This window comes from Phalaenopsis equestris, unplaced genomic scaffold (assembly GCF_001263595.1).
Source record: "Phalaenopsis equestris unplaced genomic scaffold, ASM126359v1 Scaffold000434, whole genome shotgun sequence".
Classification (NCBI taxonomy): Eukaryota; Viridiplantae; Streptophyta; class Magnoliopsida; order Asparagales; family Orchidaceae; genus Phalaenopsis; species Phalaenopsis equestris.
Genome location: NW_018164875.1, coordinates 237,655 through 257,572, shown reverse-complemented (window position 1 = coordinate 257,572; position 19,918 = coordinate 237,655). Strand labels below are relative to the sequence as shown.

The 19,918-nt window shown below is 34.4% G+C and overlaps 2 protein-coding genes across 3 annotated transcripts; one reads left to right on the top strand and one right to left on the bottom strand.

The window, feature by feature from the left end:
* The first annotated feature begins 4,128 nt into the window (after positions 1–4,128).
* On the top strand, positions 4,129–15,549 carry LOC110027664. Of its 2 annotated transcripts, XM_020729178.1 has the most exons (10): positions 4,129–4,265; positions 4,370–4,552; positions 6,668–6,891; positions 6,989–7,050; positions 10,203–10,427; positions 10,645–10,774; positions 13,016–13,341; positions 13,640–13,781; positions 14,310–14,377; positions 14,932–15,549. In XM_020729178.1, the coding sequence occupies exons 1-10, from the start codon at positions 4,256–4,258 to the stop codon at positions 15,113–15,115; spliced, it is 1,554 nt and encodes a 517-aa protein (XP_020584837.1). In that variant the 5' UTR covers positions 4,129–4,255; the 3' UTR covers positions 15,116–15,549. The 2 variants fall into 2 exon arrangements, with proteins under 2 accessions (XP_020584837.1, XP_020584838.1); XM_020729179.1 differs by lacking the exon at positions 14,310–14,377 and having other exon boundaries at positions 4,130–4,265; positions 14,864–15,549.
* Positions 15,550–15,938: 389 nt separating this feature from the next.
* LOC110027652 (lysine histidine transporter-like 8) lies at positions 15,939–19,909 on the bottom strand (the record flags this gene model as incomplete). The annotated part of the gene is given in 5 exon segments (XM_020729164.1): positions 15,939–16,715; positions 17,047–17,178; positions 17,282–17,709; positions 18,666–18,799; positions 19,619–19,909. Coding segments are annotated over 5 exon segments (1,471 nt in total), but the record flags the coding sequence as incomplete, so codon positions are not given.
* Between the last annotated feature and the right edge of the window lie 9 nt (positions 19,910–19,918).

The window sequence follows — 19,918 nt, the reverse complement described above, 5'->3', positions numbered from 1 at the left end:
CCTGAATGTTTTCTCATTACAGTGTTTAATGGTCTAATTATAATGCTCTTGCTTATGGTAAATACTGCAGAAAAAAGTCGCGCTTCAATTTCATAGTTCAGCCTTCCTGGCAATTCTTTTTTGTTGTTTTCTGTAAGTTTTGAATGAGTAAATTATTTACATGGTTTTTGAGATGTTTATTTTAGTACGAAACTTTGTATGTATTGAGTTAATTCTTGGAACTCAACAAATCTAAATCAATTTGGTCATAATGCCAATTTTTTCATTTCTTTGGACGCGAAGTAGAACGGACTTGTTTGTGAGAGCTTTTTGCACATTTTAGGATTGATTTGGCCATCTTATATGAGCTCACACTAATGAAAATGACTAAAAGTCCAAGTCCTCATAAAAAATTTGCCCCCATCAATTTGTATACAAAGAAACAACAATGTTAGGTGACACGACCAACTTAGTTCAAATTTGGTGATATGATAGACTGAAGTTTAATATCTAAAAAGTTCGGGACTAGAAGCCGATTTCAACCTATAGAAAATAAAACAAGGGAATAAACTGTCAAGAGCCTTCACTTTTCTTTGTACAAGAGGGGAGATGTATTAAAATCTTTGGTAGACATTATAACATATGAATAAAACCAAAACAGAAGGAAAAAATAAATATGGATCAATGATTCTTTTACAAAAAGACAGATTACAATCCAAGAAACCTAGAGAAACAAATTTAAACCTTGATCCATATGTCTGAATCATAAGTAAATAGATCCAATGGTACAAAACCTTGATCCATGTGCCTGGAGTTATTTGCTATGATTGGAATAGAAACTAAACTCTCCCTCGAACAGTGGATGATAGAGATCTACCATTCAAAGTTTGGTTGTGATATTTTTAATTGTTGGGCTGCATAATCTTTTGGTGAATATGTTGAACAGTTGATTTCTTTTGATATTGTCATGTATTTACATCAATTATTTCATCAAAGTCAGTTTTTAACTTATTTTGAGTTGAAATTTCACACGACTTGTATTTTGTCATCTTGGTCTTTTCATTAGCAGCATAACATATTTCAGTTGAGAGGGAAACAACCCACTGATTTCTATTAATATGATGTTTCACAATCATATCATGATCATTGAATCAATTTCTTCCTAAAGTAACAACTTTATGTCTTCCAGCTCTCGAGATAGATCTACAAGGTGTTAAATTTTTCCCTCTCATTTAGAAAGGTCTTCACATTTTGAAACTATTTAAGATAATTTTTTCCGTCTAAGCGAGAAATGTTTAAGAAACCTTAAGTTCTCCTTTGCTATGATTTTCATCATGAATCATGGTTGATTCTTTTGAAGTGAAGTCAAAGAACCTCGACATAGAGTAGAAGAATTCTACAAGAGAAATAATATAGTCAGTGAAAACCCTAAGTTTAAAGAATAAAAATAAAAGCTGGAAGTGAAAACCCTAACCTTAGAGAGTAAGAATAAATGTTGAAAGTGAATACCTTAACCTTAGAGAATAAGAATGAAGGTTGGAAGGAACACCCCAACTCGCTCTATTACCAAGTAAAAAATAAGGCAATGGAAGAAACTCCAAGTCTTTATTTTCTTTGTGAGGGAAATATATAAAGATATCCCTATACATTATAAAACAATAGTAAAATAAAAAAAATAGGAAAACAAAAATAGGGATTAACTATCCTTTAGGAAGAAAGCACATGGATTATAATATGATTGTCATAGAGAGAGTTCTAACGATACAGAGCATCGATCCATGTGGCTTAAATTCCTTGCTATTCGTGGGTCATAAGTAAATGTATTCAATGGTACAAATACCGCTGTCAAAATGGCTCGTTGTTCATGAACAGTTCGTGTTCGACTTATTAAGTAGCTCGTGTTCGATTCTTTCGCTAAGCGAATGAGTTGAACACAAATAATTTTTCTGTGCTCGATATATAAAAGAGCTGAACATAAACAAAGATTTGTTCATTTTTGTTTGACTCGTTATGACTCAAAATATTTAAATTATTATGTGTTTTTGTGTGTTTTAGTGTGTATGTGAAGGTATTTGCGTGTGTGTGTGTGCGTGTGTGTGTGTGTATATAATGAGTATTATTTTTAAATAATTTAATTGACTACAAGGCTTATAATCAATTAAAATTACTAATAAAAAATAGAATAAAAATATATTAAAATATATTTAACTGAATATTTTAATAAAAATAATAGATTTAAATCTCGTCATACCCTTAACATCCTACGACTGTGTGACTAGAGTTGTTAAAATGACTCATTGTTCGTGGACAGTTTGTGTTCGGTTCGATAAACAAACGAGCAAACACGAATAAAATTTTAAAGCTTGAAATATAAACGTGTCAAACACGCACAGTGATATTTTTTAATGAGTCGAGTCAGGGCTCGCTCAAGCTAAGCTCGTTTACACTCCTAACGATTGTGTGATTAGGGTTGTCAAAACTGCTCTTTGTTCACGGATAACTTCTGTTTGACTCGCTAAGCAAACAACCTGAACACGAACAAATTTTTTTTATTTGAAATATAAATGAGTCAAACACGAACAATGGTATTTTTTAAAGAATCGAACACGAATTGAAGTAGCCCGAGCTCACTCGGAATAAAGCCTTGATATGTGTGCCTTAAGTTCTTAGCTATGACCGGAACAAAAATTCAACACAACCCAAATGTGAAATCCAAAATCTATAAAAATCAAACCGATCAAAAGTTTGATAAAACTGAACCAATCAAACTAAAATTAGTTCGGTAATATATAAATTAAAATTTAGTTGCTAGTTGGAGTTTGTTTATAAACAAACTTATCAACTTAATTTCATGAAACTTCCATTTAATTTTCAAATTTTGGTTTTCTTATTTATTCAGTTGAATTATAACTAAAATCAAACAAATAACTCAAAATTGAATGTTGATGTTTTAAAAACTTAAAATTGAAATGTATTTTGAAAAACAAACCGAATAAACTAATTTTTTTTAGTTCGTTTTGATTTTTCATTTCAGATTTGAGAATTTCTTGCCTTTTTTTTTTTTCGCCTGATGAAAATTATTTCAAGTTTTACAGGTTGCCTATTCGTGCATGGATCCATCACGCTAATTTGTAGTGGGTTTAAATATAAAATTTTAGATATTAGATATATAAATACGCAGAAGTTGTGGGATCTATATGTAAATTTTCCTAAATTTTTTTTTAATGCTGTTTGTACATGCTTTACCGTTTCAGCCAAAGATATTCATTTCTTCTAATTTTGAAATTGATTTTAAATAAAATTTATTTAAAATTGGAAGAATTTTCTTAGCCAATATTTAAATTTATTTAAGTAATGGTGCATTTGGGGTGACGATGTGGTGTCGCACTGCAGTTTTCTCTGTTAAACAAAATTGTGTTTTATTTATGTTCTCAAAAAACTGTAGTTGAAAACTGTGTTTTTACACTATATCTGGAAAAATTATTATATCAGGACTACACACGTAAGAGTTATGTATGGAGTACAATGAAATCACGACACGTGGAGGTAAAAGAAAAAAAAAATCTACCCGGTAACACGGGAATATTCCTCTCGCTCTTTTTCTGTATTATTCAGGTGTTATTGTATGTTATTCAGGTGTTATTGTATTCTGAGAATTTTCTCGGTTTTATAATAACACAATAACGCATCAATAATACTTGAATAACACACAATAACACATGAATAATACACAATAGCATCTGAATAACACGAGAGGAATATTCTCTTGTGTTAACAGACATATTTTATTTTTTTTCTTGTCACAGTCACGTGGCGTGATTTTATTGGACTCCGCGTGTAACTCTACATATGGAATCCTGATTCAATATTTTCTAGCATATCTGATTACCTACAATGACTGTTAGAAAACTGCGATGGCTTTTTCAAAAGAAATATTTATAATCATTTTTCAGCCTCAAACAATCTTCAGATTGGCAGAATATGATAGCTGTCAATGCAGAAGAAATAGACAAAGTATTCTAAACTTATTAGAATTTGTCAAGACTTACTAATCAAAACCCATTTTATTAATTTTTTAATAATATTTAAGTTATGTTCACACTAATCAAGCCAAAGATCTAAAAGCAAATATGAATTTAAAAATCGCGGATAGCTGCTGCTGACCACAGGTAGGGACGACGGTCTGGATTCACCCACGCCGCCGTGTAAATCCGGGAAATCCGATGGCTATAACAGTGATCGCCGATGTACCTCTCCTCGCCCCCGATCTGCCATCATGCAAGAAGGTAAAGAACAGTTGGACTTAGCTCCACTCCTAACTCTCTAATAAATCTCTAATGAATTTCTCTAATTTCTTCGATCTGTACTATTTCATTGGATGCGATGTCAGAGATTCAACTTGGCCGTCCTCTGTCGATCTCCATCGCACCTGATGCCGCCATTGCTGCAACCGCATTGCTCAGCGGCGAGCAAGGTCGGCAGGAGCTTAATGGTGATGTTTGGCAGATTCCAAGGCTCAGAATGGCTGAATCCGGTCGTGTGGAGGAGTTAGAGCGATTCTGTCAATATGTTGGTAATTTTCAATTTATCGATCGAACTTTTGTTCTGTGAGTTGATGATTCTTTGGCTGTGTCGCTGCTTGCATTTTATATTTTGACTGTTTCGGTGATTTGGTACCCTTAGGCTTTGTTTTGTTGATTGTATATGAAGGCATTTTTTTAGATGTAAGGATTATATTTCCATTTATGTTTAAGCTTGAAATTGAAATTTCTATTTTAAGTGTGTTTGGAGAGGTTTATAAGGTTTGAAATCAATTTGAGTGTCATTTTTAAATTTCACGCACAAGCTGCTTCCAAGGCTTGCCTTTGAACTCCCACCTCTTTTCCTATCTGAAAATGATTTGCCCCTACTTACCTGTAGGGCTGTTAAAGATCAGATTTCGAGCTAAGCTGAGGTTGGCTTGAAATTGACCCAAATTGATTTAGTGCGGCTCAAATTCGAAACGAGCTGGCTCAAGTTGAGTTATTATGATTCATTTCAGCTCAAAATTGGCTCGATCCTGCTCAAAATTGAAACTAACCGGCTCAAATTGAGTTATTCAAATTCATTCCCGCTCGAAATTAGCTTGAAATTGACTCGTGACTCATTATATTCAACGTTACTTAGCATTATTTATATAATTTTTTAAAATAAAAAAATCCTACAAGACGATGTTAGTACGAGCCGATCTATGTGGCTTGAAATCGGCTTGAAAAAATTTCATCCAAAGTTTTAGCTCATAGCTGGGCTTGTTTATTTTGACTTAATCTCGATTCGAGCCAAAATTTGAACTAATTTTCGAGCGATTAACGATTTTCGAGCTAAATTCACCGCCCTACTTGCTTGTAAAGGTGGTTTCTCATTACTATGTATAGATTCATAGCAACTAGCTGATGCCATAGTAATCAACTTCATTTGCTTCACTTTTACAAGATGGAGAATTAAGTTTCCAAAGATTGTGTTTCCGATTGAAGAAAATATTACTGTTCTTTGCCTCATTTCTTTCAGAACAGATGTACCACAAAAATTAATATAGGGATAACTGAACCTTGTCATAAATTGGAAACTGAACTTTTATAGCAGTATAGTATTTACATACCTTAAGTGCTACGTTACAAAGCAAAATCAACAGTCTGAATAAGCCACCATTGAAAGAAAGATGTAGTGGTGGGATATTCATACTTAAAATTAACTTTATTTCTGTAATTGTAGGCCTTTGGCTTTTGTTCTCCCAATGAATTTAATGAAAACCTTGACTTCACAGTAATTTTTCATGATAGGTTTTGCGGCACCTCGATTTGAAGATGAACATTTAAAATTGTTTCAATCATAATGAATGGAAGACGGTTCAAGAGTAAATCAGTACTCCATTGATCATTCATTTGTATAAGATTAAATGTTTAGTATCCCTATACAATGGAGCACCTAGTAAGTAAGAGGAGAAATCTTATTTGTGAATCCAGTAGTTTGGCTTATCATAGAAATTTATTGATGAACTGAAAGACTATAGCAGCTTTTATTCCTGTTCATGTACTGTTCAGAAACTCCTTCATTCTTCTGCAAAACTTCATAACCTTCGTTAGGAATCTCTTTCAACTATTAGTAAAGGCAATCTTGTCGTTTCCCAAGCCAATTGAGAGATAGATTGGTTTCTCTCATTGTAATTATATAAAAAATTCTGTTTATCCCTTGAATAAATACTCTGTTTCAATAATATACAGTAAGAGTGAAAAACAAAACATTTTAAAGCAAATTAAAAAGTTCTTACTTTCTTAAACTAAATCATTAAATAATGAACTTGTTATTTAAAAGATGTTACTTTGCTTTTATCTACTTCAGGCTTTTAATTTCAAGATCTACTCAAAAAGGAAAAAACACAAGGGGATTGCAAGTGCACCACACGATTTTATATATTTGCATATTTAACACGTAAATTTTAATATTTACTTGAATGACGTCTAAATCCTTAACATCACATAAAAAATAAAGCTAATATTAATCAAAGTGAAGCACATATTTTCATGCATATAGTTTGATCTAATTATGACACTTCAGTGTTCTATTAGTAAAAATCAAAGGTTAGTGAAATATATAAATACATAAAAATTATATGGCGTTGATGGTTCTTTCTATTATGTTCTTGTTTCAGCCAGGCAAATTGGTTTTGAAGACATTAGCGAGTGTCCTCAGCTAGGTAAATTAGCCTATGCCTATATGAGGAAGACGAAGGGATATGAGGAACATATTTTCTCTTTCTTCTCCAATGAGCCAGATCCTGAGGCTTTATGTGTGGAACTCATAGACGAACTAGACAAATGCATTCTGGGATATTTTGCATTTCATTGGAGACATGCAACTTTTCTGATTAGCCAGGTATAAAGTGAAAATAATTATCTATCTGTACACTTTTTTTTTTTTTTTGCCTATTTTCTTGATTAATTACTCTATTTGCGCGCACCATTTATGCTAGATTCTGGATGCTGATGCCAAACCTGTTGGGAAACTAAAGAACATGATTATGGAGGCTACTAGGTGGGCACTTCTAACTTCACATTAGCTTAATGGATGTAAGTATGATACATTATTTGTTCTTAGCTATGGGAGGGAAACCTCCTCCTACTCGCTTGTATGTGATGAGCAGAGATTTTGCCAGTGAATTTCTATGAGCGGGAGGCAAAACATGCTCGAGAAATAGATAGAATTTGATCCAGCTTTATATGTTTTTATTAATAAAACATAATAAATTTCCTCACAGGTTATTTGAACCAAAGTTTTTAACCTTTTATGACTTAGATGAATTCCCTCAACAATCTTACAAATTTTATGACTGCCAAATGTAAATAAATTTATTTGCGTTGGAACACAACTAATGTAATCTTTAATAGTTTTAACTCATGAAATATATTGATAAGTTTTAATGTTTTAAGTAGAAGTTTATAAATTGTCCAATTATTCTCAATTTCCTTACATTTTTGAGAATGCAAATTCTTTATGAAAATGTTCTGAAACATAAAACATAAGCGATTTTTTATTACTAGAAGAAGATGAATGGTATGATTATTTGTTTAATTATCTTAGATGATGGTATGCCTAAAACAACTTCCGATCACAAAATTATTCCATTTCTACAATAGGAGAGGTCAATCTTTCTCTTTTTTTTTTTTTGCCTGTAAATTCATCTTTTATAATTCTAAATTATTCATAAAATTTTGTGGAATTAGAGCCATAACTAATTCTTAAGGATCAAAAGGATTATTAACAACAACAACAACAAAGCCTTAATCCCACTACGTGGGGTCGGCTACATGAATCCTTTTTCTCCATTGCATCCTATTTAGTGTCATATTTTGATTTAGTTCTAATAAATTAAGATATTTTCTTATACAATAAGCCCAAGTTTTCTTAGGTCTACCTCTGCCTTTCTTAACATAAGTCGAATCTAAAACATCTACTCTCCTAATCGGATCATTAGATGGTTGACGTTTAATGTGACCAAACCATCTAAGACGACTCTCTCTAATTTTGTCCATCACTGGAGCTACACCAACCCTATCACACATATATTCATTTTGCATTATGTCTCTAAGTGTAAAGCCACTCATCCACCTAATCATTCTCATCTCAGCAACACTTAACTTAGTATTATGCTTCTCTTTTAAAGGCCATCATTCAGCGCCACAGAACATTGCAGGTCTCAATACCGTCTTTTAAAATTTTCCTTTTAGTATAAGCAGTACTTTTCTATCACACAAAAGGCCCAAAACATTCCTCCACTTCAACCAACCAACTTGAATTCTACTATTAACATCCCCATCTATATCACTAGGGCTGTCAAAATGGCTCGTTGTTCGTGAAGAGCTCGTTAAGAAGCTCGTATTCGGCTTGTTCGCTAAGTTAACGAGCCGAACATGAACAACACAAATAAATATTTTTTCGTTCGTGTTCAGCTCGTTTTGGCTCGAAATACTACTATGATCAATTATATATATATCTTTGATGAATAGTATTTTTAAAAAAATTAATTAACTACAAGACTAAATCCTTAACATCTTATGGCTACGTGATTAGGGTTGTCAAAACGACTCTTTGTTCGTGAACGACTCGTGTTTGACTTGCTAAGCAAACGAGTCGAACACGAACACACTTTTTGAGCTCGAAATATAAATGAGCGGAACACGAACTGAGCCTGGGCTCGCTCGTGTTCGGCTCGTTTACACCCCTATATATCACCATCGCTTTGAACAACAGACCCGAGATATCTAAATCGTTCACACCTTTTAATAATTTGATCACCCAAAGTTACACTTCTGTCACTAGAGCTAATATTACTAAAATTACATTCCATGTATTTTGTTTTAGTTCTACTCAAATGAAGGCCTTTAGACTCCAATGTAGACCTCCATAATTCAAGTTTTTCCTGGGTTTTTTTCTCTCGTCTTATCCATGAGAAGGATATCATCAGCAAAAAGCATACACCAATGTACATGCTCCTGTAAATGTCCAGTAAGACCATCCATAACTAAAGCAAAAGTATATGGGCTTAAAGCCGTTCCTTGATGTAATCCAACAAAAATAGGAAAGTATTTGTTCAATCTTCCTTCAGTTTGAACACAAATGACACCTCTATTATACATATCCTTAATCACTTGAATATAAGTCGTATCAACACCTTTCTTCTCAAAAACTCACCAAAGGATATCTCTTGGAAACTTATCGTAAGCTTTTTTTAAATCAATAAAAATCAAATGTAGATCCTCCTTATTATCTCTGAACTTCTCCATCAATCCTCTCGATAAATGTATAGCTTCCATAGCAGATCTGCCTGACATAAATCCAAATTGATTATGAGAAATCTTAGTAATACGTCTTAATCTAATGTTCAATTACCATCTCCCATAATTTTGAAGTATAACCCAACAACTTAATTCCTTTATAACTTGCACACTCTTGTGCATCCCCTTTATTCTTAAAAATGGGGACAAATGGGGACCAAAATACTCTTCCGGGGACCAAAATACTCTTCCTCCACTCCTGAAGCATCTTTTTAGTTTTTAAAATAATATTAAAGAGTTTAGTAAGCCAAGAAACTCCCAAATCTCCCAAATTATTCCACACTTTAATTGGGATATCATCAGGTCCTTCAGACTTTTCACCCCTTGGATTATTAACGATATGATTTTTTGTTTACACAACCTCGAAGTTGGTAGGGTCTCTAAAAGAATTTGGATAAAAAATTCTATCCCTGCCCTAGGATGAGAGAAGTGTGTGTGTGTGTGTGTGTGTGTGTGTGTGTGTGTGTGAGAGAGAGAGAGAGAGAGAGAGAGAGAGAGAGAGAGAATATGTAAGACAAGAAGAGATAAAGGGAAGACGGCTTTTCATTTACTATTACAGGACCTACAGTAAGCACTTTATAAAGTGCAGCGAGAAGATTCTAGTAATAAGCAAATTACATCACAGCCCAATGTAATTATTAGCACAGTGGTTCCCTATGGGTAGGAGGATATGATACGCAGTAGTGGAGCTTGATTCCCGTACAACCACTTCTCTGAAGGAGTTGGTTATTGAGAAGTATGTGTATGTGTGATTCAAATCTACTTTTTGTATCCTTGATTAATTATCATTATTTTTTTTTAATTATATAGTATGCAGACATTAGTATTTCTAAGACAGTCTGGTGGGCGCAGAAAACTGAGGTTTGAAAAGGTTACAAGGAACTTGAAGATGACAAGGTTGTTCTCGACGTTGGTGGATGAGATGAAAGCCATCAGAATTGGACCTCAGGAAGGTGTTGGAGATAAGGAAGTGATGATCCCAGCAGCCCACTGTGATAGGAGTCCGGTTCTCCTTTTGATGGGCGGTGGAATGGGTGCGGGAAAAAGCACTGTACTCCAAAACAAATTACTTAAAGAGTAAGTTGTTTTTAAGAAGATATCTTACATAAGTAAGTCTTATAATGAATCTGAGGATTTTTTTTATATTTTTATTTTTTGATCAAAAAAATTCATTTCTAAGAAAATATGAAATAAAGACAACCATTTCTCTGAGGCGAACATTTAAATATTAAGATTTTTTTTTCTTTTTTGCTATCCAGTATTTGCATAAAGTGGCATTGTTTTAATGATGCAGAGCATTTTGGTCGAAAGCAGCATCAAATGCAGTAGTAGTTGAAGCAGATGCATTCAAAGAGACAGACGTTATTTATCGTGCCATCAGCTCTCGTGGTCATCATAATGACATTATTCAAACAGCTGAGCTGGTAAAACTAATACATACTTTACATCCTCTTGCTCTTTATCTTCTTTTACATTGCATGTTTGTCATTTCATAGGTGGATAGATAGATAGATAAAAAACGAGCCAAACACGACAACGAGCCGAACACTCATTATATAGGTAGGTAGGTAGAAAGATAGACAAATAGATATAATTGATGAGTAGTATTTCGAGCCAAAACGAGCCGAACACGAACGAACAAATCTTTGTTCTTGTTCGGCTCATTAACTTAACGAACAAGCCAATCATGAACTTCTTAACGAGCCGAACACGAGCTGATCGCGAACAACGAGACATTTTGACAGCCCTATTAATAATGGATGTATAAAATAAAATAAAATTTAATATTATTTAATGTAAATCTCATATACAATATTGTTGCATATTGTTATATAATATGTGTACAAGATTGTACAATATCAACAAATCCGCATACATAGAGACTCCGTATGCAATAATATTTCATGTCTACATGAGTAATGAAATGAAATATATTTAATATTTCATATAAAAAGTGATTTAATATTAATTCATCTTTTATATTTAGATTCTAGTAAATTATGCCCTTTCTCAGGACATCGGACTAGGTAGATTTATATTAGATTAAAGGAGTGAAATTTACAAAAATAAATTGAAACTAGTTCTATTGACAGATAAGGTTGATTATATTTTTCACTTTAACAAGTGGTGTTAGTGGAGACAATGATATAAAGATTAAATATTAATAATGTTTTCATTAATGAGTGTGTTAAGGGGCTTTTAACTCATGTGTTGCGGGCATTTCTCATTTATTGGATGGTGATTAAGGCTTTTGATGGCGAGTTCCGTTGGATGTTCATGGTTAACTGAAAGAAGGCTTCATTTATGATGAAACGATGTCAAAACAGTACATCGTTGCTGAGAACTGGACTTGAAAGGGCTCAAGTCGGTTTTGATTCAAGTAATATTTGCAAAGTTTCTATGTTATTTTTATGGGAGAAATGCATTTAATTTAGATTACCTAGAAGTAGTTGGCTACAGTTTTCTCAAGGATTTTGGTTACTATTCTCTCATGTTGAGTTGTCTGCCTTTTGGTTTTTTCACTTGGTTTGTAAGGACATGGGGTCCTTGGGCACCTTTGTGACTACTTAATGTTGCATTTCTTATATTTTTGGAGCTGCTTTTTACCACTCATCATATGCCATTCGAAAAAACCTAGAAGTCTGCTTTAGATTAACTGCACCTTATGTTATCAATTTTAAGATGAGACCAACATATGGACCTGATTAGATAGCCGTTGAGGTGACTCAAAAAGGTGCTAAATCATGATCAGCATGCACCTTAATAAATCCCATTATAATTCTAAGCTAACCCAAGTTTATAGTAGAATTTGAAATATTTGAGATTTAGTAGGCTATTTGACTCCCTTAAATGGGTATCTCCTTTGCTACAATTTGTTTTCCTATTAAACTATTTTCTTAAAATCATTATTTGTCCTAACATTGTAGAGATTATTATTTTATCAAAATAATCAATCAACTATATTTTATCCAATAAAATTTCAACTCATATTTTTAATAGCTAACTTCTAATGACCTTTCCCACTCAATGTATCTCGTGCATTATTAATGTTGGGTGTTCCGCGCTTTTCCCTATCAGGTGAACGAGGCGGGAACCAATCTAGGGAGGGACCAATTCAGTTTTCTAGCCCCAAGTGGTTGGGCGGCGTATTTCCTTATTTAGGCTACTAATTAGGGTTTCTCTTGCTTGAGGATATTTAAATATTTGTGAACTTATTTGGTGGACAATAATAACATTCTTACATGTGTAGCAGCTGGTAATTTTACAGTATGCTGGAGGAAATAAAAAAGGCTTAAAATTTAACTGATTTTTCAAACAATTTTTCTTGCGCTACAATATCATTTTTAAAAAGTTTGTAAGATGATACTTCTAACTGACAAAAATAATTATTTATATATGCCTTGATCATTGTTTTATAAACTTGATAAGAATGTTTTGCAACTCCTACACTTCAAGAATAATATTTTGTTTTCTTAGCATAATTACCTCATGATGTGTCCTCATTCAAGTTTCTCACGATGGACTCCCCCACTTCAAATTAGAAGCTACAAGTAGTAAAGCATTAGCATTATTGAGAATAAATATTACTTAATTAAAGTTTTTTGTTTTTCAAAACTAGAAAAAGAAACACTGTTGGCCTTCAGAGATTTGCCACAAATATGCAGGTGCATCAATCTTCTATGAATGCAGCATCATCCTTGTTGGTGACCGCTCTGAATGAAGGAAGGGATGTCATCATGGATGGCACTCTCTCATGGGAGCCATTTGTGGTGCAAACAATAGCCATGGCGAGGGAAGTCCATCGCCGACGCTACCGGATGGGCCCCGGCTATCATGCAGCACAAGACGGCTCAATCATCGAAAGCTATTGGGAGCCGGTCGAAGATGATGAGTGCAATGTTGTGGAAGACGGCGGAACCCGGAAGCCTTACAGGATAGAGCTTGTTGGAGTTATCTGTGATGCATACCTTGCAGTTGTCAGAGGCATCAGGTTTCATTAATGATACACATAGATTTTGCATTTGTATCCTATGTTGAAAATTTGTATAAGTTTGTGTCAAGGGAGGTAATATATTAGGTTGTGTGAAAGTTTAAAGAATCTTTTTAGATGAAGTGTTTCCATATTCTTTTCAAAGGATAAGACTTGTTTTTTTGTAATTTTAAAAATGCTGAAATTTAGTATTTACATAAAAGTTCAAGGTAATTTAAAAAAAGTGTATTTTTGTTAAAAAAAAAGTGTATGCAAAGTGTTAAATAGAAGCTAATATTGTTGATATAATCCATGACAGGAGGGCTATAGTGATGGGCAGAGCAGTTCGAGTGAAGCCTCAGCTCAGTTCCCACAAAAGGTTCGCCGCTGCCTTTCGCAACTATTGCCAGCTTGTGGACAACGCCAGGCTATACTGCACCAACACCATCGCTTCACCCAAGGTATTAAGTACGTAAATTTCATATGTATATATATATATATATATATATATATATATATATAAATATATATGTGTGTGTCATATGTATTACACCTAAGCTTTACTTTTTACATTTACCATCCAAAATTATATTATCACATTAAAAACATTACATTTTTTATACTTCTAAAAAATTGAAATACACCTTTGCATGAGTTGGCATGTATGTAAAAAATTAAAATTTACGTAGGAATTTAAGCGGTGTGTATATATATAAATCATCATATTTTTTTTTATGTGAATGAATAATGGACGGATAGATGGTATTGAGTAAATAATGACAGTCAATAATTTATATGAATTTTATTGTAAATTTTGAAAGAAATATAAATATAAAATTTAAATGTGGCGGCTGATGTCTAATTTTTTTATAATATATATATATATATATATTGCAATTTTTTAAAAGTTTGCAGTTTTACAATCACATTTTTTAAAAATTACAGTCATCGGAAACAGATAAGAAATGGATGTTGTTAATTGGGTGCAGCTAATAGGGTGGAAAGACGGTGAGAGCGCACTGCTGACAGATCCAATGGAAATAATGTGGTTGGATAAATATATATATATATATATAAATATATATGTGTGTGTCATATGTATTACACCTAAGCTTTACTTTTTACATTTACCATCCAAAATTATATTATCACATTAAAAACATTACATTTTTTATACTTCTAAAAAATTGAAATACACCTTTGCATGAGTTGGCATGTATGTAAAAAATTAAAATTTACGTAGGAATTTAAGCGGTGTGTATATATATAAATCATCATATTTTTTTTTATGTGAATGAATAATGGACGGATAGATGGTATTGAGTAAATAATGACAGTCAATAATTTATATGAATTTTATTGTAAATTTTGAAAGAAATATAAATATAAAATTTAAATGTGGCGGCTGATGTCTAATTTTTTTATAATATATATATATATATATATTGCAATTTTTTAAAAGTTTGCAGTTTTACAATCACATTTTTAAAAAATTACAGTCATCGGAAACAGATAAGAAATGGGTGTTGTTAATTGGGTGCAGCTGATAGGGTGGAAAGACGGTGAGAGCGCACTGCTGACGGATCCAATGGAAATAATGTGGTTGGATAGAGTGAGCCAACTGAACGAAGACGCGGACAATGTGAACGAGCTGTACCGAAACCCACCTTCTGCTCCTCCTACTCCTAAGAGTAACCCCACAACCAGCCCTAATACCTTATGGGAAGATGCTGTGCTGTGCCCCTCCAGACTCTCTACCCAGCAGCACCTCAAGGCCCTGCTCCACTCAGTTTGAAACCCCCCACACCACCCCACCCCACCAGGCATTTCTCTCTCTCTCTCAATGTGTAGATCAAATTAATTAGATTTGAACCACTTTTAATGTTTCTACTAAATGATATCTCATACTATTGAGGCTTGAGAAATGCTCCTTCAGGGAATATAAGCTTCTTCTATTGAGGATTGGGGTTGAAGAAGGTTAAAAGAATGTTTTTTATTAGTGAAATTTCCATCCCAATTCTTATGCAATTACCTTTCTCAACACCCAAAATCTCATTTTTACAAACCTACCACCCAACTTATCTTTTTCAACACTCTCCAACACTAAAATTCACATTTTGATCTACTTTTATTCATTAGGAGATTGTTGATTTTGTAAAAATGAGAGTTTGGGTGTGAGATCAGTAAATGCATAAAAATTTGGTGCTGTGTATCTAAATTTCCGTTTCTAGGGGGATTTCTAGATCAGTAAATGCATAAAAATTTGGTGCTGTGTATGTAAATTTCCGTTTTTAGGGGGATTTCTTATTATTAGTTCTTTTTTTTTTTTTTTTTTAACTTTATGGGATTATGATGTCTTATTAACAATTATACCCAAACGTTGCCTTTTTACATTTATACCACCCAATCACATCAAAAATATCACCTTTTTAGCTTTAAAAAGGGTGAAATACACACACACGCATCCACACACAGACACACACAGATATATAATATATATATATATATGCAAGTACATAGGAATTGAATGTTATGTAAATCTTCTAAAAGTATATAGAATTATGTATTATGAATGATAAAAATACAATATTACAAATAATTATAGAGAGTTTTTCTTGGACCAAAGAGTGCAAGAGCCAATCCCGCCCCCATAACCTCTCCCTCTCCCAAATCTCATCATGAAAACACATGTACCATTTCTCCTATGCTCCTTCCTAACTGATACTGACTTCCACAACAAAAATAACAATTAGAATAAAACCAACACACTTAACAATCCATTCTATGTTCATGTGTAATTAGCACATAGAAAATCAGAATGGATTAGCAAATTAAACCCTCATTATTTCCCAAATCAACCATACTTTACACAATCTGAATATTAATTATATCCAATCCAAAACCAAAGCTCAGTTAGGTTTAAAGAACTTAAGCTTGAGACCAGTGTTAATCATACTCCACACCCCCCCAGCAGAGAAAGCCAGGCTGAAACCTATTCCAAGCACCCCAAGACTCCAATTCAAATACCATATAAAACTGAACCTCTGAGGTTTCTTTATCAGAGCCCACATGAAGCAGGGATAGGCGAAGGTTACCGGAAGTGTGAGGCCGCCGAGAAGTCCGGCGATACTCGATAGAAAAGGGAATGCCACGCCGATGAAGAACGAGATGAAGCCGTAGAAGATCCGAAAACCGGATCGAACCCAGATCGAACAGGGACGATTTGTTCGGCTCGTGTATCCTGCTTCAAAGCTGTCGAATACGGGCATGGAGTATATCTGGAAGCTGCTGAGACAGTTCAAGACGACTAATAGGAATGCAGTCGCAAGAAGGGCTCCAGGAATATCATGGTTGTGAAATGTATATAGTCCATTTAGAATCCCTCCTGCAGGCATCTATTTACAAATTCTAAGTTTAACCACTAACAGAGTTGAAATGAGATTTATCAAATCAAAAGAAAAAAAATCATAAAAGGAACATGTACATACATACCACACAAGTATTTTGCATTTATTTATCTAACATCTAAACCTTAATTTTTATACAGATAACATAAATCATTAACATCGCATCAAAAATATCATTACGATTAACTTTTTATAAGTGAAGTACTCCTTTTCATGCGCAGGTTCATGAAACTAGAGAGTTATAGATGTAAATATCAAACTTTAGGTGTTAGATATATAAAAAGGTATGTAAGTAAATTCTCCTAAAAAAATAACTTACAAGGTTTCCATAGGCCCAGAAACCCCCAATGGCGACAGGGAACAGACACATAGCAATAAGAAGATAAGCAACTTTGGCTCCTCTCCACATGGGCACATGAGCCGGGTGCTTGAATGTCGACGGCATCGTTGCCTGCAATAAAAAACTAAATTATCACTGAAGTTTCCGAATTTTACGAATTATATCATAAAAAACCCAATTTTTCATAACTTGTCTGAAACATTAATGTCCTCACCTGAATCTCCAAGGCAAGATTATGGCCTCTGAAAGCAAATGCAACGATGCCAAGCGAATTCAAGACCGAAAAACTGGATGCAGCGAGGGAATTCGATCGGAGGGGTTCGTAAGATATGGAAGCTGGTCTTGTTTGGCTCACAGAAAGGACCCATGCCATGGTTGTGTAAGTTAAAGCTGTTACTGCACCGATGAGTGAGAGGCCGGCAATGGAGTTCAGGTTCGGAAGTTGGGATAGAACGATGCTTAGGGAAGTAAAAACCAGGTACCACTCAACAGTGGTTAATGGATTTGAGGTGCAGAGTGTTCCACAGACAATCTGGAAGAATAGTTTCATGGTTTCTCCGCCGACCAGAATCAGAGCTGTAGCAGTCCCTGCTGACAGATAAACTGTTGGGAACAGAGCAAGCCACACGCCTAATCTTTCGCCTGAAACAAATTTAAATATAAAAAAAGCGTAAGTTTTGTCAAATTAAGCCAATGATTTGTACCTAGTGTAAAAAATTGGAGAAAATATTTTGTCCGGACCTGGAATATCGGGACGCCTCCCTTCCGGCCAATCACCGACGGCCACGTTGTCATACACATCATTGACAAGCGACGTGACAGTCGGTGGTTGGTCGTCCGGGTCCGGACGACAAGCGACGTGACAGTCGGTGGTTGGTCGTCCGGGTCCGGACATGGGGACGTGCTAAATTGGAGAAGTATTCTTTCAATCTAAACCAAGGGTTATGCACTTTTTTTACATTATATGGATGCATAAATTTTGTTAGTAAGAACATTAAAGACTATTTCAGCCTTAATCTAAAGAGTTTGGAGCTATTTACTTTTGTATAAAGTTAAATCCTGTTACATAAACTTCACCATGAATTCTACGCAGGCATTAAATGCAAATCCATTTACTACCAGAAAACGTGAAGCCATTCTTTCCATATAAAATGCATGAGATGGACATTGCATGATGGCATGAAAAAAGGGCACACATGTAAAAATTTAAAAGTAGAAGGGGCATTTAAATACATAACACCCAATTCCTATGTATTTACATGCCTATCACTTAACTTGTTTTAAAAAGTGAATACACCTTTTCATGCAAAGGTAAAGTGGCATTAATATAAAATGTAAAAGTTTAGGGGTTAGATGTGTAAATACATAAAAACTGGGTGGTATGTATGCAAATCTTTCTTGAAAGTAATCATGGAAAGAAAATTCATTTGCTACAAAGAGCATGACATGACATATATCATGGAAATGAAAATAGAGCAATAATTTTCTGTTGTTAAATTGGCATAATATTTCTCCATACTTGCAGATGAGAAGCTTCGTCGAAGAAAATGCTAGAAAATGAGTAAATTCAATCATAGAAACAGCTTAAGATCTGTTACCAAAAGCAGCCTGCGCAAGCTCCACATATCTGTTGTATCTTCTTCCTGGAACAGCTTCATGGAGATTAACGAGTATCCAGAGAGTGTAGAGTTGCCAGAGGTAGGCTATCATCAGAGATATTATCCCCCAACTCCTGCAGTTTAATGGGGTCATTTGAAGATTTCATCCATAAATCTGCATTTTTTGGGTCTATTTGACTGAAACTGTGATTCTTCTTTTAGAACCAATTTCTTATTTGATTTTCTATAGAATTTATTGTAAAAATTTTTCTCTGCTACCCCCAACCCAACCTTTTTCACAAAATTTTCTCAGTTTTAACAAATACATTATGTACAATTTTACCTAGTGTACATAAGTTCGTTACCACCATTAATGGACTCATCTCCATCTTCAACCACAAAATGTTAGGGTTTCTCAAGATTGCTAGAGAGAGGTTTACTTTCAGTTGTTGCAATAATTTCAAAGAAGGAGAAGCAGCAGCAGCGTAAAAATTTTTCTCTGCTACCCCCAACCCAACCTTCCTCACAAAATTTTCTCAGTTTTAACAAATACATTCTGTACAATTTTACCTAGTGTAAAAAAGTTCGTTACCACCATTAATGGACTCATCCCATCTTCAACTAGGGTTTCTCAAGATTGCCAGAGAGAGTTTTACTTTCAGTTGTTGCAACAATTTCAAAGAAGAAGAAGAAGAAGCAGCAGCAGCAGAGAGAGAGAGAGAGCTAAAGAGAGAGAAAGACATTCAAGTTTCTTAAAGTCAACTTCATGTCACATGAATTGAGAGTGACATAACCACAGACAAATCAACCACATTCATTAAAACCTGCAACAAATAATTTCTTATTCACCCAAAACTAAACCCGATTCAAAAAATACCAAAAAAAGCAAAAAAAAAAAAAAAAAGAACTCTGCAGCAGCCGATTAGGGCGGATAATAAGAAGCAGAACAATACCAGCCGAGGAAGGCGAAGGCGACGGGAAGAACAAGAGCCTGGAAGCCGATCCCAGCATTGAGATTATGAAACGCAGCGTAAAGAGCATTGCCATTACGCGATTCAGTGATAGGAAGCCAAGCATCCTGCGGATTGAGCCGCGTGAGATGACCGACTTCTTCCAAATACCCTCGAAGACTCACCACCACCCTCTTCATCGGCGTCCCCATGGATCCGCTAGGGCTAAGCAACCTCGGCGTCGCCAATGCCGACGCCACCCCCGTCGGCGTCCAAGACGCCTTCACCCTCGCCCGGCCCCCC